General features: G+C 38.1%; 3 protein-coding genes across 14 annotated transcripts in view; all 3 read left to right on the forward strand.

The window, feature by feature from the left end:
- Positions 1-1418: 1418 nt before the first annotated feature.
- Positions 1419-10656, forward strand: LOC129430815 (uncharacterized). Of its 6 annotated transcripts, none has more exons than XM_055188385.2 (12): positions 1419-1574; positions 2834-2998; positions 3097-3220; positions 3348-3523; positions 3631-3813; positions 6678-6798; positions 6902-7047; positions 7350-7493; positions 8788-8926; positions 9126-9334; positions 9408-9446; positions 9548-10656. In XM_055188385.2, the coding sequence occupies exons 2-12, from the start codon at positions 2906-2908 to the stop codon at positions 9908-9910; spliced, it is 1737 nt and encodes a 578-aa protein (XP_055044360.2). In that variant the 5' UTR covers positions 1419-1574; positions 2834-2905; the 3' UTR covers positions 9911-10656. The 6 variants fall into 6 exon arrangements, with proteins under 6 accessions (XP_055044360.2, XP_055044370.2, XP_055044377.2 ...); XM_055188395.2 differs by having other exon boundaries at positions 1429-1574; positions 2808-2998; XM_055188402.2 differs by having other exon boundaries at positions 1429-1574; positions 2887-2998.
- A 226-nt stretch (positions 10657-10882) lies between these two features.
- xab2 (XPA binding protein 2) lies at positions 10883-19143 on the forward strand. 2 transcript variants are annotated; one of them, XM_055188424.2, is made up of 19 exons: positions 10883-11041; positions 11528-11676; positions 11757-11880; positions 11965-12162; positions 12248-12382; positions 12846-13010; positions 13104-13248; positions 13331-13482; positions 13564-13683; positions 13770-13901; positions 13987-14118; positions 14212-14325; positions 15542-15704; positions 16173-16363; positions 16495-16617; positions 16701-16872; positions 18356-18482; positions 18640-18746; positions 18835-19143. In XM_055188424.2, the coding sequence occupies exons 1-19, from the start codon at positions 11006-11008 to the stop codon at positions 18894-18896; spliced, it is 2547 nt and encodes an 848-aa protein (XP_055044399.1). In that variant the 5' UTR covers positions 10883-11005; the 3' UTR covers positions 18897-19143. The 2 variants fall into 2 exon arrangements, with proteins under 2 accessions (XP_055044399.1, XP_055044405.1); XM_055188430.2 differs by having other exon boundaries at positions 13334-13482.
- Positions 19144-20217: 1074 nt separating this feature from the next.
- The window catches only part of camsap3 (calmodulin regulated spectrin-associated protein family, member 3), a 53415-nt gene continuing 48938 nt past the window's right edge, over positions 20218-24694 (forward strand). For 4 of the 6 annotated variants that reach the window (XM_073856974.1, XM_073856975.1, XM_073856979.1 and 1 more), the window contains exon 1: positions 20219-20699. In XM_073856974.1, the coding sequence (XP_073713075.1) occupies positions 20567-20699 (133 nt within the window). In that variant the 5' untranslated portion in view covers positions 20219-20566. Of the gene's footprint in view, positions 20700-24694 lie in introns of all 6 variants that reach the window. The other 2 variants (XM_073856976.1, XM_073856977.1) reach the window with 1 other exon arrangement.

Below are 24694 nucleotides of genomic sequence, written 5' to 3' on the forward strand. Positions count from 1 at the left end.
CTATGTTTATTTGTAAATATGACTTTGCCACACCACTAAAAAAAATGTGTTACTAACTTCCAAGCCAAATTTGAATGATAAAACCCGCCAAGTAAATAAAATAAGTTATTAAAATCTTGGGAAAATAAGCAACAATCTCTGCTCTCAAACGCTGGGGGGGGGGGCGTGTCCGCTGTCGGCTCTGAAACCACGCCCACTCGCGAGTAGTCTGCCTTCAGTCTCACCTTTTAAATACCGCTACAACTTGAAACAATTTCCAGAAATGTCAAAAAAGTACGGATTTTACATGTAAGTGCACGTTTGTTCGCATAAACATCAAATAAATAATATTAACCATGGCACGTTTTGGGTCGGTTTCAGATAACAATATAAGCAAACGGCATTCGTGGAAAACACGTTACTTCCGGTTAACTAAGCAAAAAATGAATAACAACAAAGTCCTTTTAGAGCGTTTTATTTCTGATAACAAGCAAAATAAATAAAAAGAAGATTACCTTAGTTCAAATCATAGCTAAAGCGTATCGAAAACTACACTTAGCTAACGTTAATGTGTAACGTGTACTATAATGCAGTGGTTCTCAAACTTTTTCAGCGTGCGGCCCCCCTTGTATACAGTGCATTTGTTTGCGGCCCCCCCAAAGAAAATTTGTTCTAAAATGTAAAATTTTAATTAAACAAAACATATAAAATTATTCAAAGTAGGGCTGTTGGTTAGTAGCCTTATATATTTTTTGGTTTAATTACACAGAATTCATGACAAATTCATGTATTTTATAAAATGTCATAAAACATGGACCCCCTGGCATCATCTCGCGGCCCCCAGTTTGAGAACCACTGCTATAATGTATGCTAATGATGATCGTTTTCGAAGCACTGCTTCATGAGGCTTCGAAACATTTACGAATCTTTTGTTTCGAATCAGTGGTGTTTCAAACTGGCCCAAGTCACGTGATTTTAGCAAACGAGGCTTCATTACGTCATAACTGTTTCGAAACTCTGATAGTTTACCACTAGGGGGAGTTTGATCACAAATGACCAGTGTCTAATATGTTTAGGTAAACTTGGGTCAGTTATGCAAGTTCATAAAACATTTATCCTTCTGACTAATAACATTGCATTTTGTCTAGTTTTTGTTTATAGACAGATTTAATGACAAAAATGTGCATAATTAAAAGGGTAGGTAGTTTTAATGATTTGTTTGCCCTAAATAAAACAAAAAACAAATAATACACGTTTAACTATGTCTTAATTAAGTTAAATAATTTTTTAACATATTTTAATAAAAGTCTTGCTATTATTTTGTAATAAAAAGTGTAAAATGTTTGGACATATCTGCTTTTACACTGTTTTGACCAGCAGGGGTCGCCAGCGTTTGTGGTGTTTCGAACTGCTTCGAAAAACTGAATCAATTTGGTTCAATTGATTCGAAGCTTCGAAAAGCTTTGTTGCTCCCACCACTAATGTATGCAATATTAACTACAGAGGCTGCCAACCCTTCCATCAAATAGCGGTAATCCAGGATCACCGTTTTCCCTCGTCTTTAGGAAACCAAAACATCTGTTATTTTCGACGAGGTAACGTTATTTGTTCAAAAGTTAGTCAGACCATTAAACAAACAGAGACCGGAAGTAAAGTTCTCACTGTCTGCTATGTTGTGATAGTTTGTACTTTATGACCCAAGGAAAATTAATGATGCGGTAAATACTAACCGTTGATTAACCATTTAACCGGTAATCGTTACACTTCTCTCTCTATCGGAGGGGCAATGCTCGGTGTGCCCAGTGAGGCCCTGTCCCAAATGGCGCACTTCATGTGGACTTTCGGTCTCGTGGCCTTAAATTGCGCGGGCTCGCTTAGTCCACGAGTCCGTAGGGTGTCCCATCTGTCATTTTTACGCTTTGAAGTGTGCTCATCAGCGCCTCCTTTGTCCCCTTGATGCGGTCTTCAGCGAAGCCCGCACTGCAGCAGGCTTCGCGGACTTTACCAACCCAGAAGTCCTTGCGAAAGGGCAATCAGACCAATCAGACGAAGGAAGGGAGGAGTTCACACTGACGGGCAACTTCCCTACCTATTTCCGGTGTGATGCTCGAGTCTGTCCCAAAATACGACTCCGGTGCACCCACGTGGACTCGCATCAAGGGTCCCTGAAGTCTGGACTACGTGATGTCATCAAAGTGTGGACTCTGAGGAGGACCACAAGTCCGGAGTGTGCCATTTGGGACAGGGCCTGAGTCATCGAGCAACCGTTTTGGCCCCGCCCAAATAATCCTGAAATAAAGAGATGTGGAAAAACTGTTTAATGGTGTAACGCCACAGTACTACATTGTTCACAGTCTTTATAACTTGTTTCAGCAATACATTTCTAACAATTATAATGTGTTTAGAAACAATTCTCTGAAATGACTTTTATGACTTCAATATAAAAATTTTGAATCCTTTATGGGCCAGTGGATTAGTCTGCCATTATCTGAATCCTTTATCTTAAACACAAGCCCTTGAATAAATCCGTTGAGATATATTATTATCCCTCTTTAAATGTAAATATCTCATGACTCATCCTCGTGTGTGTGATTCACCCTGAACATTCCCTGTATAGAGGATTTGAGTCATATAAAGAAACCCACTAATGGCTTTTGTAAAGTTAAACACAGACTGATGGTGTCGGGTGATCTCTGTTGAGAGTTCAAATGATTGAAGTCTCCCTTCATAAAGGATCATTATTTTACATGAGAGAGGATTAACAGGTTTTTATCTAGGATTATAGTACTGGCCTCTGGCTAGGTTTTCTAATGGGTGTGGGTTTATAGTTGAAGCTTAAGCACCCTTCTGAAAGCCCTCAGACAGCTTCATCTCAACGCTGGATCATGGCAAGTTCGTAGATGGCAGGTCTTGCTGATGATTTGTTATGAAGAAACTTGCACAGATTTTTAATGAAAGGAATATCCAGATGAAGATTGCAGAGTTGGAGACAACTACTGGACTGAAAAAGATGCAAGAGGTATTTTACACTTATTCATTTTTTACTTTTCTGCTAGCTTGATTCTCATAATGTGCATTAGCATTTGAAATGACTTTAACCAAACGGTTGCACGGCAGGAGTTTTCACCTGAACAGGATCATTTGATCAGCATTGTAAGTAATGGTCAGCGTGGGAGAATCGAGGAACAGCGCTGCTCCTTCGGTCCAAGAACATCTCAACAAGCTCCGGTCTACAGCCCAGGTCACACAATAAATCCTCTTTATTATGATGCATGAATTGTTGACAAAAATGTAAACGTATAAAAAAAATATGTTTGCATTACTGTACTCATTTTTATTATTTGTCACTTTGGATGTTACCACACCAGATCCTGATGAGATTTATCAGCTCCTGGTTAAAAGTCAGAGCCGCCGATTAGATGAGCAACGGATGATGCTTAATTCATCACCAGGGATGGAGGCATTCACCATGAGAGAGCCAAAAGAGACAAATGCATTGAAAATAAGCTTTGATCAGATCTGCAACATGGTCAGCCGCACTCATGTAAGTATTTCTTTTCAATCGGTTATGAATTGAAACCACTAGAGAATATATTGCATTGATATATTGGATGGTTTAAAATTGTTGCAAACTTCACACTTGTCATACAGAGTTTCAGGAGACGGACCCCTCCAAAAAACCTTCGGACCCCTGAGTCTCCAGGCTCTATGAAAAGGGCAAGCTTCAGTTTTACCAAACCCACTCAGCATTGTGATGACTCTTTTAACAAGCTGCCATCTAGATCAACCTCTTTCAGCCCAGACAAAGACAGAACAGATTATGAATGTTTTCAAGTGAGTACTATGCGTATTTACAGTGGCCACATAATGTATCTGGACTCAAATGACTAATTTCTCATAACCCAAATGGCATCTGCAAACATATGAGATAGTTTTACAGAGCAAACTTCAATTACTGGTCTAAATTGTACTATGTAACCAATAAGGTTTGAGAGGCTGTGCTGTATCGTGATTCATGAATAAGTCATGACTGAAGGGCGTTGTTAGGCACAATGCAAATCCTTCAGTCGTGACTTCCATCACTAGCCTCAAATACCTTATTGCTTTAATAAAAACAATTACCACACAATACAAATATTACAGCGAAAAATATATATGTCAACGCAACTTTCATGAAGTAAAATTACTAAAAGCCTTCATTCCGCTGGAAAAAATGGTCTCTGGCCGAATGTGAACAACAATAATTTTTTTTCATATGTTTAAGTTGCTATTGGTGTTGCGCAGTGATACACAGAATCACTGGGGGGGGTGACTCTCACGAAAACTTGGTTTTAAAAAGGTCAAGCATGAAAATGTAAAAATTGCTTGAATTTACTTTTTTTCCCACCAGACACTGAAAAACAAAGTCTGGAGTAAATGGGAACATTAATTTTAAAACTTTTACAGTCAGAAAACATCAACACTGACATATTTTCAAAATGACATGACAAACCTGAAAGAACATAATTTGGAGATTCTGCACATGCATTTAAAAGCAAAGTATTATGCTTCTATTAATTAAATTAACATTTAATAAGCATTTGTTGCGGTAATGATAATCAAAATGTTGTGTAAGCATTCTGACAAGACAATATTTCAAATTAACTGTAAAAAAAATGATCTTACCTGGTAGCCATCTTGAAGTAACTGGTCCATGTGCTTGGTCACTCAAAATCAAACTTTATTAAAATTCTGTATGTGTGCTTAAACTGTTCTCAAAAAGTGTTGCGGAGGATGAGAACATCAGGCATGGACACATCATTTTCCTAATTTTTCTTCATTATTATTACGTATACATGAATATTCAGTAAATATTTTTTCTGTCATCTAAAGTAGTCTAGCAAAACATCCATTTATTTTTTTTCTTAATATTTTTGTGTTTAATTAAATTACAACATAACGCATGTTCAAACACAGCCGGACACATTGCGGTAATGAGAATTTCAGCAGAAAATGAGATAAAATTTACAATTATAAATTCTTATGTTGAAATCACACATTGTGCAAGGTAGAACACAGTATTGTGTTAATTCTGATGCTTTTTAATGTTACTATATTACACATTTTAAAGCTAAAATCATTAGTGCCGTGGTGTTTCAATGGTTTCGTGAGAATTACCCGGGTACAGCAATCATAGTTGTGTTTTATCATAAACTATTACCCAATCAGAATTAAGGAACTAACCGTTTTATAATATGTAATAAATACTGATCTCAATGTGGTTTTAGTGGATGTCTGAGGTATGTTTGAAGCCTAGTAAACTATCCATGATTATAGTTCATCACATTATTATTATAACTTATAGGCAACATGCACGTATTATGACAACCAATTATTTTTATTACCACTTTGGTTGATAATATGCTAAGGCAGTGACATTTAGACATTTGTAAGTGTGGTTGAAGTGTTTAAAGGGGACATATCATGCTATTATTGGGTCCCCAGTGCCTCTATCAACCTAAAAATGTGAAAAAGATCAATCCAGTAACTTAGTTTTGGTAAACCATTCTCTGCAGACATGTGAAAAAATAGGACAGAATAATGCCTAAAAGCTGCAGTGTGACAAGGTGTACAGCTAACAAACCAAAAAAACCCGAAAAAAGTTTTTATAAGCTGTCGACCTCCAAAAAATGAACGTTTAAAGACACAAAAGTGGAAAACTTTTCATAGTACTACTATTAGGAGAACTGCGCCCACTAGAGGGAAACGTAGTCGGCGATACACTTTTTTCTCCTTAAAAGGTGCCGTGTGTAAATTTTAGCAGCATCTAGTGGTGAGGTTGCAAATTGCAACAAACGGCTCAATCCACTGCTCACCCCTCGCTTTTGAAGCGCATAGAGAAGCTACAGTAGCCGCCACTGGTAAAACATGTCATTGTCAGAGACAACTTAGTAAAAAAAGTTTGTCCGTTAAGGGCTTCTGTAGAAACATGGCGGCACAAAATGGTGACGTCCACGTCAGGGGACCCTCTCTGTATGTAGATAAAAAAGTCTCATTCTAAGGTAATAAAAACAAAGGTTCATTATAAAAAGGTCTTTATACACCCCTGATAATATAGTTTTGGATATTATTTTGCATTTTACACACTGCACCTTTAAAGGCTGGGTTTTACGGCTCGACAGCTTATAAAAACTTATTTCTGGGTTTTTTGCTTGTTAGCTGTACACATTTTCACACAACAGCTTTAAAGCATTATTCTGTTTTTGTTATAAGCCAGAAATTACTTGCAAACTTGCAATGCAAAGTCAATGGAGACGGTTGGATTGTTTTCCCCCACGGTGGGCGTGGTTTTTAAATTAGCATAACTGCGCTCTGTGTCTATTAGCCTATAAAATGCACTTTTCACAACCGCCCAACTGATCCCAAACCCGCCCAAATTTTCAACACCAGCCCAAGCCAATTTTTACCCGCACAATCAAATTTTAAAACCGCCCAATCTGGCAACACTGATGGTATTTTAAGCTAAAACATTAAATACATACTCTGGGGACACCAAAGATTTATTTGATATCTTAAAAATGTCCCCTTTAAATACTTTTCAAGACTACCATACAGTTACTATTGTATCTTCCACACAACATATTGTATGCAGATTATTTGTGTTTTGACAACTGTTATTACTTATTTACTAAAGTATACTTTTTTTTGTAATCCTCAAGGGTGAACAGGACAAACTCTTCTGTCTAGTTAGTGAAGCTCAGCGTGGACGTATTGAGGATCAACGCTGCTCTATTAACCCCTTATCACATTCAACCAGCCATATAGATAACATACAGTCAGGTTAGCCTTAACAAAATCCTTCATTATAAATAATATTTATTTTTAAAGACCAAAAACTGTCAGTCTACTTTCCTTTATTAATATGTCCTTAACCTCCAAACAGATCAACATGCTGACCAGTTTTTTACACTTATTGCCAACACCCAGAATCAACGGTTAAATGACCAACGGGCAACACTTCCAGCGACATCTTCTGATATAACTGGTCAGGAATCTGATCAACTCTTCAACATCATCTCCAGACTACAGGTGTGTCATTTACTGATTGTTTGCTGAACCTTAACATTTAAAGTGATAATATTATACAGTATTTATAAATGATACATTTAAAAGGAAAGGATTATGTAAAATGTATTTTTATTTTCATACATGTGACTTTTTGATACACAGTTTTAACTAGGGCAGGAATACAGGCTTATTTTAAGATCATAATCATCATTTAGTAGTGCTCTCCTCTTACCGTAATTAATATGTGCACAGAAATAGAAACCTGGACAGTGTTATTAATTTTGTGATAAGACTTTGTGCACTCTTGTTTATTTTCCCTTTAGCAGGGCTTACGGATTGATGATCACCGCTGCTTTGCTCCCCAAATCCAACTGGGCTCTCCTGCCCCCCCGAGAAAGTTTCAATCACAACCTCTATCTGAATCAGAGTTAACCAGAGGATCAACATCTTTCAGTTCAGTTTCTGAGGTGGGCAACCTGTACTTAACCCAAACCTTTCCACTTACTGATTCTGATAATGATCATTAACTCTTTCCCTGCCATTGATGAGTTATCTCGTCAATTAAGAGAAAACATTTGCATAAAAAAGTGTTCCTGATAAGTTTTTATGGTAGTCTTTAATACTGCGATTATCCACTAGATGGCACTCTTACCCAATTTATGAAAAATCTGAAGCCAAAACGTTATTTACTAATTTTAAACTCTGTTTATGTTTTAATAATCATTCTGAAACTGATCTCTAAAAAAATTTCTTCAATAAAAAAATGCTATTATTTCAGCTTTTTGCTAAAAAAATATATTTTTAAAGAAAAATACCCATATTTAAGAGTTTATAAGCAGAGAAAAAATATAAATAGGATGAAAAGTTTTTTCCTGTTTTGTTTGTTTTTTTATTGTTTGTTTGAAATCAGAAGGTCTGTTCTTTCATTTGATATATTTGCATGTTTATATATTTAAGAATTTTTTTCCTGAAAGGCATTTTGTGAAACTTTGTGAAAATCACAAAAAAATGCTGCTGTGCAACTTTTCAAAAAATGGCTGGCGGGGAATGAGTTAATACCTGAATTCAGATTAGTCCTATTTTATGTGAGTGAGCTTGTTGTGCAAAATAATGGTAGTAAATGTATTATAAGCAAACCTAAAATAACAATGAACAGTTTTTATAAACAAACAATAACTCCAGACTAATAAATGTTGTATATTTATGTTTGCCTAATGCAGTAACTAAAGTAAATAATTTGAATTGTAAAATGTTTTATTTATTTTGTGTTACATTTTGTCCTAATTATGTAGAATAAAAAGTTGGTTTATCACCACTGTAAGCAGAAGTAGTAATTTGTGGCTGTCAGATTAATTTGCATAATATTTATAAATCAATTAAGCTTGGATGTAACTGAATGACTAGCTCACATTAAGTCAATTTTGAATATTATTAATAATAATATAAAAAATAAATGATGAGGCATGAATGATCCATGAAAGCACAAATTTACACTGCAATGTCAGAAAAATTGTTCCCTAGCTGTCACTGGGACGGTACCCTTTCATAAAGTACACAATTGCACCTAGCAAGTAAGTACTTCATATTAGTACCTCAGAGGTAATATCTGTATCTTTTTAAAGGGTACTCCAACAGTAACAACTTGGGAGCATTTTTTGAGAGCATGGAAGATGGATGTGCTTGGTAATAAAATCATCCATATACATCTCAAATATTATTAAATAGGTTGTTTGACACATTCATGTACTTTTTTCTGATCAGGATCACGGTTCTGATCATGACCAGTTTTTCTCCATGATCCATCATGCACAGCAAAGACGAATGGATGACCAGCGATGCTCATTTGAAACCAGCAAACATAGTTCCTTCATTCCAATAAGTCCAAACACTACACCCATAGGTAACTGGAATTTTATTATCTAACAGAGTTGCCCCTTGTGATTGCTAGAAATAAAACTACATGTTTCATTCTTTCACTAGTTTACAAAAACACAAATCTATCATTTTTTTCAATTCTGCCATAATGAATTTGTTCATGCTGTCATGTGTATTACTACTATAAAACAAAACTACTATAATACATCTCAATTCATTGCCAGGGTTCAAGTCTTCCAGCACTGGGAATCAAAGAGAGCGAAATCCACAGATCATCCTGACCCCCGCATCACCTGCTACGCCCAAAAAACCTGATTCCAGACCTGCATCACCCATCCTGATGCTTTGTGACTCTGAACCTCTTCCCAGATCTGCCTCATTTTGCCCTGTGTCGGAGAAAGAAAGGTTATTATATGATGACATGCCCATGCAGGTGAGAGTTTGAAAAGGATTTATTTTATATTTTACATAAAGGGTTAATACTTAGTAATCTTCCTGTTTTACAGATAACATTTCAAATTTCCATGCGCCTCCCTCCACACGAAGTAGGTTCACAAAATCATCAGCTAATAGCCTAAACAAATACTGATGTCTAAAAATTCACAAGAATAATTGTGACTGTAATGGTTTGGTTTCATTCATACAGTCGTGTCTATCTCCCGAAGTATTTCTCACAATCGGACAACCAGGGGAAACTATCGTACTTCCTCTCAGTTTCAAACCTGGCAGACCTGTCTCCCTTAACGTGAACCCTCCTAAAAAGCATCACTCCAGGTCCACATCTCCTCACGGGTCTCCTGCAAGACAAGAACGTGGAAGGCCGTCATCTCTAAATGCAAAAAATCCAGGTCCAGTCAACCCACACGAGGACTACTTCTCTCTGATCCAGAGATGTCACAGTAATCAGCTACAACAGAACAATGAACAGAAAAGAGAAGAGATAAACAGACAGGCCAAGAGCGAAAAAGGAAAAAATAGCGGTAGGAAAGAGAAAAAAAGAAGGAAATAAAGAAAAGAAAAAATAAGATGCATGTTCAACTTATTTATCTCAATTAATGCTGGCTTTAGCTATGGATAAATATCTATGCTTTTATAGAATTTACTTTTTCTGTACTGGTAAACTGTACGGTAAACAGATTAAAGGAATTTAAATTTTTGTGTTAAAGTATCAAAAGACAAATATAAATGACAACTACATATCATATAGGGCAGTTCCCCAGACCGGGCTTAACCTAGTCCTAGACTAAAATGCGTGTTTGAGTGTTATAAATTTAAAAACCACTTGTCCTGATTAATGTTAACATATTTTGTTGACATTGTTTTGTCTTAAGATGCACACCTGTAGTGTTTTTTTGTAAGGTATGTTTGTAAAAACTTCTTAATGACCTAATATTAATAAGGCATATTCATGGATTAACTTAAACCCTGTCCGGGAAACCGTCTCATGGTTTTTAGACAGTGTCCGTTCCTAAATTCGAAGGCTGCAGCCTCCGAATGTCGCATTTTCAGACTGCATACGTCATCAAGACGGTCTTTTATCGGAATATTAACAATTTTGAAGATGACTGTTAATCTTAGTTAATCATAAATTGTTGTAACATGCTCATGATTTGCGAATGTAACGCTCAATTAACTTAAATAAATCAGGCTTGATGACGGATGCAGCCTGCATATGCGACCTCCGGAGGCTGCAGCCTTCGGATTGAGAAACGGCCAACTTCTTTGTGATGGGTGATCAGGATGTTAGGCCTGTGCTGTGTTTGTCTTTTGTGAACAATAAATTATTAACTTAACTTCTACTTGTGTGTGGCACTACCTTTTTGTACTTAAATGTCTATTCTGTTGCCTAACTAACAACGGCATTATTCCTGTTATCTGGAATGCTATTTCGAAAGATGTGCTCTCGCGGCAGTGTGATGTCATACAGCCATCGGTCTGCGCAGCTCCGTCGGAGAAAGACACCAGCCAATAGGAATCGAGTACATTCAGAAGAGGCGGGGTTTTCGTACTCTGCGTTTTCAGCACGTTGTGGGAAGTGTTTTGTTTTGTCAAGTGTTATTTTGTTTCTCACATTATTATTCGGATATCTCTTTGACGAGGAAAAATGCCAACTCCTGGCGGAAAAGCCAACGTTATATTCGTATGTATTTAAGCTTTCTTAACACCGCTTTATGACATTTGAGGCAGTATGTTATTACTAGCTAGCTGTGAATGCTAACTGTGTGAGAGTTTGGGATTTTAATAGAAAACAATATTATTAAACACATTAAAGTTATTTATTAGTTTAACATTTGTAATTAATTAACTGTAAAAAGTATCTGTTGTGTCTTTAATTTGGTTAATACCAGATTTAATAACGGACATGATGTGTAACAGTCGTTAGCTAACATGCTAACACTGTGAAGTAACGCTGTCCATTGTCATTACATTATAATTGCGTTTGGCAGACTGTTATCGAAAGTGAATTCAGTCTAAACAATTTTTTTTGTGTGTGTGTTATCTGGGAATTGAACCCACGACATTTGCGTTGCTAGCACAATGCTCTGCTTGTATTTGACTTGCTTCGCTTTCAGCTTGTGTTTACGTCTGTCCACATATCCAAACAATAAATCTCTGTCCTTTCCAGGAAGATGATGATTTGCCATATGAAGAAGAGATCATCAGGAATCCGTATTCAGTCAAGTGCTGGATACGGTACCTTGAACACAAGCAGAATGCTCCTAAATCTGTGCTCAATATGATCTATGAAAGGGCTTTAAAAGAGCTACCTGGCAGGTATACACATGCACACGATTGTCTTTAATGCATTACCTTTGAGATTGCTGGATCTTGACCTTCTAATAAATGTTTTCCAGTTATAAGTTATGGTACAACTACCTGAGAGAGAGGAGGAAACAGGTGAAAGGCAAGTGTGTGACAGATCCAGCCTATGAGGAGGTGAACAACTGCCATGAGAGAGCTCTGGTGTTTATGCACAAGGTAAAGTTAAAATATATATCATGGTGATGCAACTGTGCCGTTTCAAAACTTAACTAATATAACTCTTCTTCACTGTCTCCGTAGATGCCGAGGATTTGGATCGATTATTGTCAGTTCATGGTGTCTCAGTCAAAAATTACACGGAGCAGACGGACGTTTGATAGGGCATTAAGAGCACTTCCCGTTACCCAGCATACTCGGATTTGGCCCCTGTACCTTCGCTTTTCCCGTAACTTACCTCTGCCAGAAACAGCTATCCGTGTTTACAGACGTTACCTAAAGGTAATGTTATGCTGTAAACCACATATACACTTTTACTTGGTTCTATTTATTTATTTATTTCATATTTACTTTTTACTGTGTTTAGTTATCTCCCGAGAATGCAGAAGAATACATCGATTTCTTGCGTTCAGCTGGCCGTCTGGATGAAGCTGCACTACGGCTGGCAGCCATTGTCAATGATGAAAACTTTGTTTCTAAAGAGGGCAAGTCTAATTATCAGGTTAGTGGGTTTTGCACTTTACACAGTGAGTTTTTTACGTGTCCAATAATATATTTGCTGTAATTATGATTATTTAATGTGCCATACATCATGTAATTTGAAATTTGGTTGTGATTCAATTCAGCTGTTTTGGTATGATTTATTGAATTCCGATAGTTTTTAATTATAATGAAGTCTTTAATGGGACCACAAAACCAATCATAAGTACTAATAGTCATAAATAAGCTTTGCATAGATGTATGGTTTGTTTAGGGCTGGACATTAATTCAATATCAATATATTTCGCTATATATATATTTTTTTTTCAATAACAATGATATGGTTTCTAAACACATTTCCGATATTTCGATATACTATTGCACAGTACTGTGTGTATTCATTTTGATTCATTCATAACATTATCGTATGCAAGTGTCGTCTTTAAAATATATCCTGAATTCTTTCAATTGTAATTGTGTTGCAGCTCTGGCACGAACTCTGTGACCTCATCTCACAAAACCCAGACAAGGTGACGTCACTAAACGTGGGAGCCATTATTCGAGGAGGTCTCACTCGCTTTACAGACCAGCTTGGCAAACTCTGGTGTTCCCTGGCTGATTATTACATCCGCAGTGGACACTTTGAGAAAGTAAGCATGGAGGAAAAACATCACCTGTTGCTTCTACGAATGTGCCACGAACAAAATTAACCATTTTTGTCATTTATTTATTTGTTTATCAAGGCGCGTGATGTATATGAGGAAGCCATCCTGACCGTAGTCACCGTGCGAGACTTCACACAGGTGTTCGACAGCTATGCGCAGTTTGAGGAGAGCATGATCGCCGCCAAGATGGAGAACACATCTGAATCGGGACAGGATGAAGATGGTTAATATTTCTTTATGAGAATCTCTTACAGCAGATGAGCCGTGGTGTTGGTCTTACAAAATCTTTGATTTCTCCCGTGCAGAAGACATCGACTTGGAGTTACGCTTGGCACGATTCGAGCAGCTGATAATTCGACGACCGCTCTTGCTGAACAGCGTCTTGCTGCGGCAGAACCCGCACAACGTTCACGAGTGGCACAAAAGGGTTAAACTTTATGACGGCCAACCACGACAGGTTAGAACGCTGTCTCGAAGTAGATTTTTGGTGTACTTCACTGATGTTTATGCTTATAGGTTTTTGTGCTTTCTCCTGTAGATCATCAACACGTACACAGAGGCCGTGCAGACGGTAGACCCGATGAAGGCCACAGGAAAACCTCACGCACTTTGGGTTTCCTTTGCCAGATTCTATGAGGACAATGAGCAGCTGGATGATGTATGAATTCCTTTAAATTTTCACTATTTGCTGTACTTATTTTGCAAAAGCACTATTGTAGACTCACATGCCACTTTAACTCGAAGGCTCGGACTATCTTTGAGAAGGCCACCAAGGTGAATTACAAACAGGTGGATGATCTTGCAGCAGTGTGGTGCGAGTACGGAGAGATGGAGCTGAGACACGAGAACTATGATCAGGCTCTACGCATACTAAGGGTGAGAGACAAAGAAATTAAGAAATTATCATCTGTGTTTTTATGTAGATGACAATTTTATATTTTCTGGATTGTTTTGTTCACAGAAAGCAACAGCTATTCCAGCAAGGAAAGCGGAGTATTTCGATTCATCCGAACCGGTGCAGAATCGAGTGTACAAATCACTTAAAGTGTGGTCCATGCTTGCAGACTTAGAAGAAAGTCTTGGCACATTCCAGGTATGTAATAACATATATAACAGAAAGTCATTATGTGTTGTAGGCAGATTTAAGATTGCTGCTTGAATATCAATGAATCCGTTTCTTTTCCAGTCTACGAAGGCAGTGTATGATCGCATCATTGATCTCAGGATTGCCACACCTCAGATCATCATCAACTATGCCATGTTCCTCGAGGAACACAACTACTTTGAGGACAGCTTTAAAGTAAGATTTATCTTTGTGAACATATCATAAAAATCTGACTTTTCCATGTTTAAAGGGACACTCCATAAAAAAAAAAATGCTTATTTTTGAGCTCCCCTAGAGTTAAACATTTAATTTTTACGGTTTTGGAATCCATTCAGCTGATCTCCGGGTCTGGTGGTACCACTTTTAGCATAGCTTAGCATAATCCATTGAATCTGATTAGAGCATTAGCATTGCGCTAAAAAATAACCAAAGAGTTTTACAACTTGACTCCTCTGTAGTTACTATACTTTGCTGCTGTAACATGGCTGCAGGAGACGCAATGATATTACGCAGTCCCCAAAAATAGTCCCCTGCCATTGAAAGTTACTAAGGGGACTATTTTCGTCTGCTGCGTAATATCATTGCGCCTCCTGCAGCCATGTTACAACAGCAAAGTATTTGATTATTATGCCAGAATGAGAGAAAAGTTCCTAGCCATATCTGCCTAGAAAATCACAACTTTAAATTTTCCGTCGGTTTTAGTACACGATGTAACTAAAGAAGAGTCAAGTTTTAAATAGGAAAAACATCAAAACTCTTTGGTTATTTTTTAGCTTAATGCTAATGGTCTAATCAGATTCAATGGATTGTGCTAAGCTATGCTAAAAGTGATACCGCCAGACATGGAGATCAGCCGAATGGATTCCAAAATGGCAAAAATCAAATGTTTAACTCTGGAGGAGCTGGAAAATATGCATATTTCCAAAAAAGTGGAGTGTCCCTTTAAGTGCTATAATTGGGTCCCCCCCAGTGCTTCTATCAACCTGGAAAATGTGAAAAGATAAACACAATAACTTAGTTTTGATAAACCATTCTCTGCAAGCATGTGAAACAATGGGTCATTAAAATTTGTCTCCCTTGTGATGTCAGAAGCCCCTTAATCTGCACTATCCAACCACGCAACTGCAATTTAGTGCAGAGATCAACTCATTTGCATTTTAAAGTACACACCTATAAACGGCACATTTTTGTTCACATCTACAAAGTGGCAAATTTAACATGCTATATTAAATTATCTATATGGCGTTTTGAGCTAGAACTTCACATACGTACTCTGGGGACACCAAAGATTTATTTTGAATTTAAAAAAAGTCATGTGAAATGTCCCCTTTTAAGTTTTATCCTTTTATTTTGTTCTTTAATCTTGAATTACTTTTATAAGTAAATTGAATGATTTTTTTGTGATCTATAGGCTTATGAGCGGGGCATTGCCCTCTTTAAGTGGCCCAATGTCCATGATATCTGGAACACGTACCTCACCAAGTTCATGGATCGTTATGGAGGCAAGAAGCTGGAGAGAGCGCGAGATCTTTTCGAGCAAGCACTGGATGGGTGTCCTCCTAAATACGCCAAAAGTAATTTACCAAAAGAAAACATTAAATTAAAACTTAATGTTGGGGTGTGCGATATGACAATATTTGATTGTGAATGATTAAAATGTCTCCACGATCCACTTTTTCGCAAACAATGTTGTATCGTGATTTGTGCCTACATCAAGTACGCGACAAGGCGTGTGCTACATGAAGATGAGGTAAGGGCCGGGTATACCTTTTTCCCACGTCCGGCATTAGTATGGCTGTATTAAGGGTCAGTAATGGTCTTTAAAAAACCAACGTGAAAAAGAACCGTGATAAAAATCGTGATTTTGCCTAAACCAACCGTATTATCATATTTTCCCCATATCGCCCACCCCTAATGTGAACATCCTCCCCTAAGAAAATGTAAAAAGTTGTGATTACTCCACCAGCTCTATTCAAGTCCTTTACTTTTACATAACAGTGCTTTGTGGTCAGATTATGATTTTTATTTGTGGTATTCAACAGCGATATACCTGCTGTATGCTAAGCTGGAGGAAGAGTACGGTCTGGCGCGACATGCCATGGCTGTGTACGAGAGAGCCACTTCTGCTGTTGAACCAGAGGAACGCCATCAAATGTTTAATATCTACATCAAACAGGCAGCAGAGATTTATGGAGTCACACACACAAGAGCCATCTATCAGAAAGCCATTGAGGTAAACCTTCCAGTCGTTCTGTCATTGCCTTATGTTATAAAGTGTTACTGACTCTAAATTTAAATCTGTTAGATTGTTACAAGGCTGGATAAAATCTGCATCTGTTTTGTTTTACCTTTCTTCTTGCTCAGGTCCTACCAGATGAGCACGCCAGGGACATGTGTCTGCGCTTTGCTGATATGGAAAGCAAACTTGGAGAGATTGACCGAGCAAGAGCCATCTATTCCTACTGCTCGCAGATCTGTGATCCAAGGGTAACGCATTATATGCTGTTTAAAGTATTACTTGTAGCTAATACTTCTGAGTTTTTGACAAACTTGTCTCCTGTCCCGATCAGATGACCGCTCTTTTCTGGCAAACCTGGAAGGAGTTTGAGATTCGTCACGGGAACGAGGACACAATCCGAGAGATGCTGCGGATAAAACGCAGTGTGCAGGCCACCTACAACACGCAGGTCAACTTCATGTCATCTCAGATGCTAAAGGCCACCACCAATGCCGGTGGAACAGGTATGTTTCATTTTTATCAATACAATCAAAATCTACTTTAACTTTGTTGCTATATAATAGGGTGATTCTCACTTAATCCAGACTTAGAAGGTGTCCAGCATCAGAAGTCTTTGAAACAAATTTTTTTTGCACATATAAGATTAAAGGCGGAGTGCACAATGTTTGAAAGCCAATGTTGATATTTGAAATCACCTAAACAAACACGCCCCTACCCCAATAGAATCTGGACCTTCTGGACCCGCCCCACACATACGCAACCCCGGCAAGGATGTCGGTTAGTAGACATTCCCCTTACTGGTGATTGGCTACAAGTGTGTTTTGGTAATCAGCCCGACTTCCTTTTCCAAAGCGTTTTTCAAACATTGTGCACTCCGCCTTTAAGGTCTGAACTTACTATAACCATTATTTTACGAGGATTTTAAAAATATTTCCTATTTAATTATTTAAATTTTTAAGATTATCATTATCAAAAATTATCATTACCGCAACTGATATTACATGAAAAAAATATGCATTTACAAACTCATGTACTATAACAAACAAAATTTTAACTTTTATCTGGAGAGAAAAAAAATAAGAACTGCTTACCTGGTAGCCATCTTGAGTGTCACAGTCAATTATGTCCCTTCCAATTTTTTTTTTGAAAATGTTAGTTCCTTGAGGGTTTAAACAATGATTGAAAATTGTTGCGGAGATGGGGAAAATTGGTCTTGGACACATTTATATTCCTTATTATTGTCTCTACATTTACCAATGATCACCAAATACCACATGTTTCTTTACTGTAAATGTTTATAGTATAACATGCACTGAAGCTTTTTATTTTTTAGATTTTTTAATTGTAAATATTTCTATGTCAAAGAACCCAAATTCAGTCATGGAAACGTTGCGGTAATGAAAAAATGTGGAAAAAACAACAAAATTGGTTCGTATGATGCCATTTGAAATCATGTGCAAAATAATACATGAAGAGATGTTTGTAACATATGCTTCTTATTTATCTTCTTTTACTTTGCATTTACTTTGTTTATCAAAATGTTTCATGACACCTCATAAGTCTAATTTCGCGAGAATCACCCAATAGTGTTGAATTAGGTATATATTATATATATTAAGGTATAGTTTAAATTCTGTCATATTTTAATCACCATTATGTTGTTAATAAATTAGCTGTATTGAACAAAAAAAGATATTTTGATCAATGATTGTAAGCATGCAGTTGATGGTGCCTATTGACTTTCATAGTATTTGTTTTTTGTCAATACATCACTATGGAAGTCTATGGGGTACCGTTAACTGTGTGCTTACATCATTTAAGTATCAAAATATCTTCTTTTGTGTTCGACAGAATAAAAGTCATGCATGAGGTTGAGTAAATGATGACAATTTTCATTTTTGGGTGAACTAGCCCTTTAAGCCAAAAAGTGAAACCAATAAGCTGTTCCCTGTGTGTGTAAACTCTTTAATTGTATGTGTGTTGTAGTGTCAGATCTTGCTCCAGGGCAGAGCGGAGTGGATGACATGAGGTTGTTGGAGCAAAAGGCCCAGCAGCTTGCTGCAGAAGCTGAGCAGGACAAACCCAAACCTAAAGACAAGATCCTTTTCGTCAGGTCTGTACTGTGCCCTAATTTAAGGCGGGCCACCACATGAATCAAAGCATGTCTGAGTGGATCATAAAGGATTATTTAAAAGATGCCGCCCTTTTAATGTGGCATTTCTATTGTACTATTTGCTTGAGCATCATCGACCTTTGTTTGGTTTGTACAGGAGTGACACATCTCGCAGCGAGCTCGCCGAACTGGCCAAACAAGCTAATCCAGATGAGATTGACATTGATGATGATGATGAGGATGCAGACGATGGAGAACCAGATGGTTAGTTTTTGTAAACTTTGGTACTGTGAAATTAAGTGGTGTGATTTTGGAAAGCGGTGTGATTTTAAATGAGTTTGTCTCATTGCAGAGGTCCAGCTAGAACAGAAGTCCGTTCCTACCGCTGTCTTTGGAGGACTAAAGGATGACTGAATCACTCACAAAACTCAACACTTACAGATGGTCATAATGGCATGCCTGGATTCGATAACAAAGAGGAAAAGGATAACATGAACATCGATTGAACATACATGTTTGATGTTGTTTAAAGGCTTACAGTACCAGCTCAGACCATTGGGTGGCACTCTTCTCAGCATTTGTGCTTTCATTTTTCTGGCTTTCATTAGTTAAAACTGATATTTTTCCAGTGTAAAGTACAATAAAAACTGTCACAAACAGATCTGCGTGTTTGTTTGTTATGCGTAATGTCCATGAAAGCACTGCCCATAATTGCAAGGACACTTGGGTGGAGCTGAAACAGTGAGAGCTGTAATGACACTGTTCAAAGTTTTGTATGCGCACACATCTAAAGCTGTGGTTTCAGGAATCCGCCAGTAAAAAAACAAAGCATATTCCATCAATAAATACTGCAAACGTTTCCTTGTACCTTAAATCAACATGTTGCTTTACTCGAAAGTTTATTCTGGATTTTGATGTATTCTTTATTTGCCTGAAAGTTTTAAGTACTGTTTCGTTAAAAATAAAAACATTTGATTATTTTAAGGTTTGTTTACTTTACATTTTGAGTGCTAGCTCATCCACAACAAAGTGAAATGAAAACCAAAGAAAAGAGAAAAACAAACTTGCTCCTCCATAATTAGATTAAAATAGTTTTGTGAGTTAATCTTCTTAAAAAGTTACAGCAATGGTCCCTTTAACACCATGTGACTCAGGCTTTGAATTCAGTTCTCAAAAGCTGTGCATTTGAACCATTTTGAAAAGAAGTAATGACTTAAATATATACATTATTTTGATTATTGAAAGCATTTTATAATACTCATACAGTAGCAGGTTTATGACATGTTTTGACTTAAATTCGTATGTATTAAGTGTTCAAAGCAAGTGGCATTTTTAAAACGGACACAATAATAGGGTGTTAATATGATTTTTTGCATGATAAATGTTTATACAATGTGGCATTGAATATAAATTTTATGCATGACCTTAAATATAGGTTTATACAGCCAGTACATGAAATTATAATAGAAAACATGCATTTTCATAGTAAAAATATAGATATTATACAATGCTTTTAGTTTAGTGTTGTAATGCAATGTCAACTAATGGCATTATGGTCGTTCATTGTGACTAATTTTTGATGTGGCACCTCCTGGGCAAGTTTTACCTGTCCTGCACCTGTTTCGCTGTTTCGGCTGCGCCTCCCTGCCTGCTGCTCGCGTTCACGTGCGTGGCCCCGCCTGCTTTGCTTCGGCGTCGTGGGCTGGTTGGACGTGTGGCGGAGTGATTGACGGGAGTATGGAGTACCTGGAAATCAGTAGCTTACGGAGCGAATCAGCTAGGGCGATGTGGACTCTGAAACGGGGTCAAAATAGTGAAACATCCCGGTGAATGTTGTCGCTCCCGTTGAGCTTAGAAAGATCCGTTTACATCCGCCAACAGTACTGGATATCTATAAAGAAGACCTACAAGGGAATAATTTGTGAATTACTTTATTTTTCGCCGGAACGCTAGCCGATATATTGGCCTTTCACGGTTCTAATGCTGCGGTCGCGTGAAAGGAAAGGATGACTGTTTGATTGTGTTTCATTTCTCACCGCATCGCCTTCCTCTCAATATCCCGGCCCGTCTGTTTTGGACCTGCTATGGTGGACTCGAATGCAATGAGGAAGACTTTTGTGGTTCCGGACATAAAGCCATTGGATCAGTATGATGTGACCAGAGCCAGAATCTGCGCCAGTGTCGGGTGGCTGCTGGCAAAATCCTACGGCAATGCAGGTATATAGCGGGGGTGTCTCAGAGAACCTGTCGTGGTGCCTAGATAGACAGCATTTCAGGGCGCGTGATGAGTCAGCTGTATATTTGAGGGAACCATAATCTATGGTGCCCCCAAAATGCGCAAAGATACGCACACGCGATACCTCCAAATGCTGACTAGGTGGGCAGGTGGTGAGGTTTTAAGACGCAGCCCGCAGTCTGATACATCTTGTTTTATTTTCGCGTCATGTGCTGCTTATTTCTCTATCATGTGTGTGTTGTGTACAACATTTGTGCTGCTTTGTTCAGTGACCGCGGGGGTAAAGCATGTGTGAAGGTGAACAAGATGTAAACTCAGCGTTTTTTACACACAAAGACCATACGAGAGAGAGCAAACGCTGGCCATTTTCACCCAGTCACATGTAACGTTACTGGAAATGTGTGTATGTTTATGTATGTATGCGTCTTTCCCGAATCATTTTGTAGCAAATTGCTTCCTCATGCTTTTCATTCAACTCATTGCAGATTTGTTTAATAAAACATTTGCACAGATATGTAACTTTACTGAGCTACAGCAGAGGATACTGACAGCCTGAATAAAATAAGGAAATTATTTATAAAATATAAAGGCCCGCGATACAGTCCTTTTACACGAGGACATGCTTAATCCTTACTGTAGACACATTGTTGTCTAGGAATTATTATGTAAAAAACCGTAGTTTTGACCTAAATATAAACATGTATGTTTGTGTAATATTAATGATGGAAGCGCGTGTGTCAGTGACGCGTGCACACACCCACTCTCCCACTACCTCGAGTCTTTTTGTTAATACACCCATACTTAACTTACAAGATGAAAGTGACCGAAGACACACAGTTAAAATTATATAAATACTTGGTTTAGGGATTTAATTTGGAAAAAACGATAATGTTTATGTTTGACACATTTTAACCCCTTCAGACCCTGCGTTCACTAGAATTGGCCATCACATTTTTAGTGGTTCAAACCAAATCAAAATCATGATTAAACACCCGAAAAATCAGGTCTGACGGGGTTAATGGGAGAGTTTTTCTGTTGTAATACTGACTGAATAATATAAATGATGACTCATAATGCATTCACTCAGTTTGTCCAATAAAAATTCTGAAGAACGAGAATGCCCCGCCCCCAATATTATATATCTCAATATTGGATAGCACGTTAGCAAACAATGTTTGCACAAATACTATTTCAGTATCAGGACTGTTTTCACAGTGTATAGTTTTTCTAGTTAGTTCTCTCATAGAAAAAAGAGTCAGATTTGTGTGTTTGTGTAGATGTGCAAGGTGGTCAACATCATATTATTAGCAGAATTTGTCTTTTCGGGTGCAGTAGACATCATATTTAGTGTGTGTGTGTTTGTTTGTGTGTGCTTGGATTGTTTTTAAAAGCCCCATTGTGTTCACCTAATGAGGCACCGTTAATTCAGATTGCAAGTCTGCATTCCTGTACTTGCTGTGGTGCTTTCAAATTTGTTGAGCAAAAGCACTAAAATCGGAGCTATTATACAGCTCACAAAGCTGAAACTGCTCGACAATTAAAATATATTTAAGGTATTCATGTTTTGTTTTGTCAAGAAGGAAGTAATAGTCATCAATTTTTAATTTTTAACCACAAACAAAAGTTTTAAAAAGCTATGGCGTAAATAATTTATGTCGAGTTTCTGATAAGATTCCTTCACATTGTCATAAATCTAGTTTCACTTGCTATCATTCATTATCATAAATACGTTCCCAGTTTCCCTGCCCATCCCTAGATATGTAAACAGCTTAAACTCCACAGCCTTTTGAACTGCCCCAACAGTTAGTTTTGTTCACTTTGCCCAATTCCAGATTAACAGGCCAACATTAGGATCTGCCCTGGGTGTGAGAAACGCGAATTAATTTAATTAATGTAATTGGTACTACTAAACTCCAAAAAAAAAGCCATGTCTGTGTTTGTATTCGCTCCATGCATCGATAGCAGACCTGCTCGACCACAAAATCACACAGGCCGGCTAGCACACACAGAACGAAAGAAATCAAACGGGATTATAGAGGCCTGCCTGGAGAGAAGTGACAGTGATGGCTGTATTTCAACATTGCGTCTGACTTCAGGCCTCTGATCCAGAATGGCACTTTGTTTCTGCTTAATGTCTGGTCTCAGTGATCCAATGTAACATTTGTGCTCATATCAGAGCCTTGGTTCTGTGTTTTGTCCTTGCGATGAACTTGTAACTTCAAGGCTTTGATAGAGCATTGCATTAGTATGGCGAAGGGAGCACACATACTGAAATATAGAAATTGTAAGTTACTTTGGAAGTGTACCAGAATGCATAAATGCAAATTTATTATCAGCAAGGCTTTCTTTGTGTGAGCTTTGTGTTTTTTTGGCTCATGAGCCGCATATTCCTTTCGGATTGTGCAATAAAGTCTATCCTTGGAGCTTTGTCCCAGTGAAAAAGAGTGATAAGTTCAAGCACAGCCTGAACAGAAGTTGTTTTAATAATTAGCGTTAAGGCAAGCTTTGCTTCTACTGTTGCTTATCATTTTTTGAATCTCGAACAGTTTAGTGTTAGTTACTTTGGTGCATACTTTGTCACGCAGACGAGAGTGACACCCAAATCCTGCGTCTGGTTGAGAAGACACTTTCAGATTTACGATGAATAGACAGGGAAATAACACAGATCTCTTTTTCAAGAGGAAACCACTCAAAATACTCTACTTACTTTAAAGGTACATTTAGTACTAAAGATTGCATATTAGTACCTCAGAGGTACAGATTGGTACCAAATCTATGTATCTGTACCTAAATGTTACATATAAGGACCTTTAAAAAAGGGTACTCCCCAAAACATAAGAGCTTTTTTGAAGCGGAAAGTGGGCTGAGCCGACTGACTCCATCTTGGCATCGCATCCCCATGCGTCACTCCCAGATAACCAAAAATGGACAATGAGGCAGAAGTTGAGGTTCCTGTTTGCTGAAACCATGCCCGCCTAGCTCGACGTTAGTGACATCAGCAGCAATCCACCTGTCACTCAACTGGCCACACCCTTAATTATGCAGAACTTTATGGCTTAATATAATTCAAACAGATCAATTTAACTCCTTCACAGTTGTCATGAAAAGCAAAATTAGCTATGTAGACCAAAAAAACTATTTGTACCAGGCTGTTAACATTTTATTTCCTGCTGCACTCTTAGAAAGGATTTAGGGGCTGGACCCACCAAAACTTTTAAACGCAGCTGAAACGCCTTGAAGATGCTGAATGCCAGCTGTTTTTCAGCGAAGCACTTTGGTAGCTGTGATACTTGAGCTGTGAGACGGTTGGTTGCTGTGTTAATGTCCCACCCCTCCTCCATTGTGATTGGATGGCCGTGTGAGAACTGACATTGACGAGCGGAGCTTTTCACTCAAAGTTAAGGGGCTGGACACACCAAAACTTTTAAACGCGGCTGAAAACGCCTTGAGGACGCCGAATGCCAGCTTTCTTCAGCTGAGCGCTTTGGTAGCTGTGATACGTCAGCTGCGAGCCGGTTGGTTGCTGTGGTAATGTCCCGCCCCTCCTCCAGTGTGATTGGTCAGCCGTGTGAAAACTGACATTGACGAGCGGAGCCCCTCCTCCAAAGCCGAACATTTCCCAACTCTCTGCGCCGGTTTTCAGCGCCGAAAAAAACCGCTAGCGGCTGGCTTATTTGAAATACGCCGAGTTTCCATTGAAATGAATTGAAAACATGCGCCGGCCGCGGGCGTAAAAGCGTTGGTGTGCACGCCCCCTAACACTCTTTTGACGCTCAGCGCCGAGCGCAGAAAAATCGCTGAGGGCTGGTTTTCAGCGCGGAAAAAAACGTTAGCTACTGGCTTATTTGAAAAACACTGAGCTTCCATTGGAATAAATTGAAAACATGCACCGGCCGCGGCGTAAAAGCGTTGGTGTGCACGCCCCCTTACACAAGTTTGTGTTTCATAATCCACAGCTTCATTCTGGATGTCTTGG

Source organism: Misgurnus anguillicaudatus, chromosome 19 (assembly GCF_027580225.2).
Source record: "Misgurnus anguillicaudatus chromosome 19, ASM2758022v2, whole genome shotgun sequence".
In the NCBI taxonomy this organism is placed as follows: domain Eukaryota; kingdom Metazoa; phylum Chordata; class Actinopteri; order Cypriniformes; family Cobitidae; genus Misgurnus; species Misgurnus anguillicaudatus.

Bases quoted from the DNA above. Each gene is read 5' to 3' on its own strand.
- LOC129430815 (XM_055188385.2), top strand. From the start codon at position 2,906: ATGAAGAAACTTGCACAGATTTTTAATGAAAGGAATATCCAGATGAAG. The intron at 3,814-6,677 runs GTGAGTACTATG...GTAATCCTCAAG, and splicing joins CAGATTATGAATGTTTTCAA to GGTGAACAGGACAAACTCTT. The intron at 6,799-6,901 runs GTTAGCCTTAAC...ACCTCCAAACAG, and splicing joins TATAGATAACATACAGTCAG to ATCAACATGCTGACCAGTTT.
- xab2 (XM_055188424.2), top strand. From the start codon at position 11,006: ATGCCAACTCCTGGCGGAAAAGCCAACGTTATATTC. The intron at 13,684-13,769 runs GTATGAATTCCT...TTTAACTCGAAG, and splicing joins ACAATGAGCAGCTGGATGAT to GCTCGGACTATCTTTGAGAA. The intron at 16,873-18,355 runs GTATGTTTCATT...TGTGTGTTGTAG, and splicing joins CACCAATGCCGGTGGAACAG to TGTCAGATCTTGCTCCAGGG.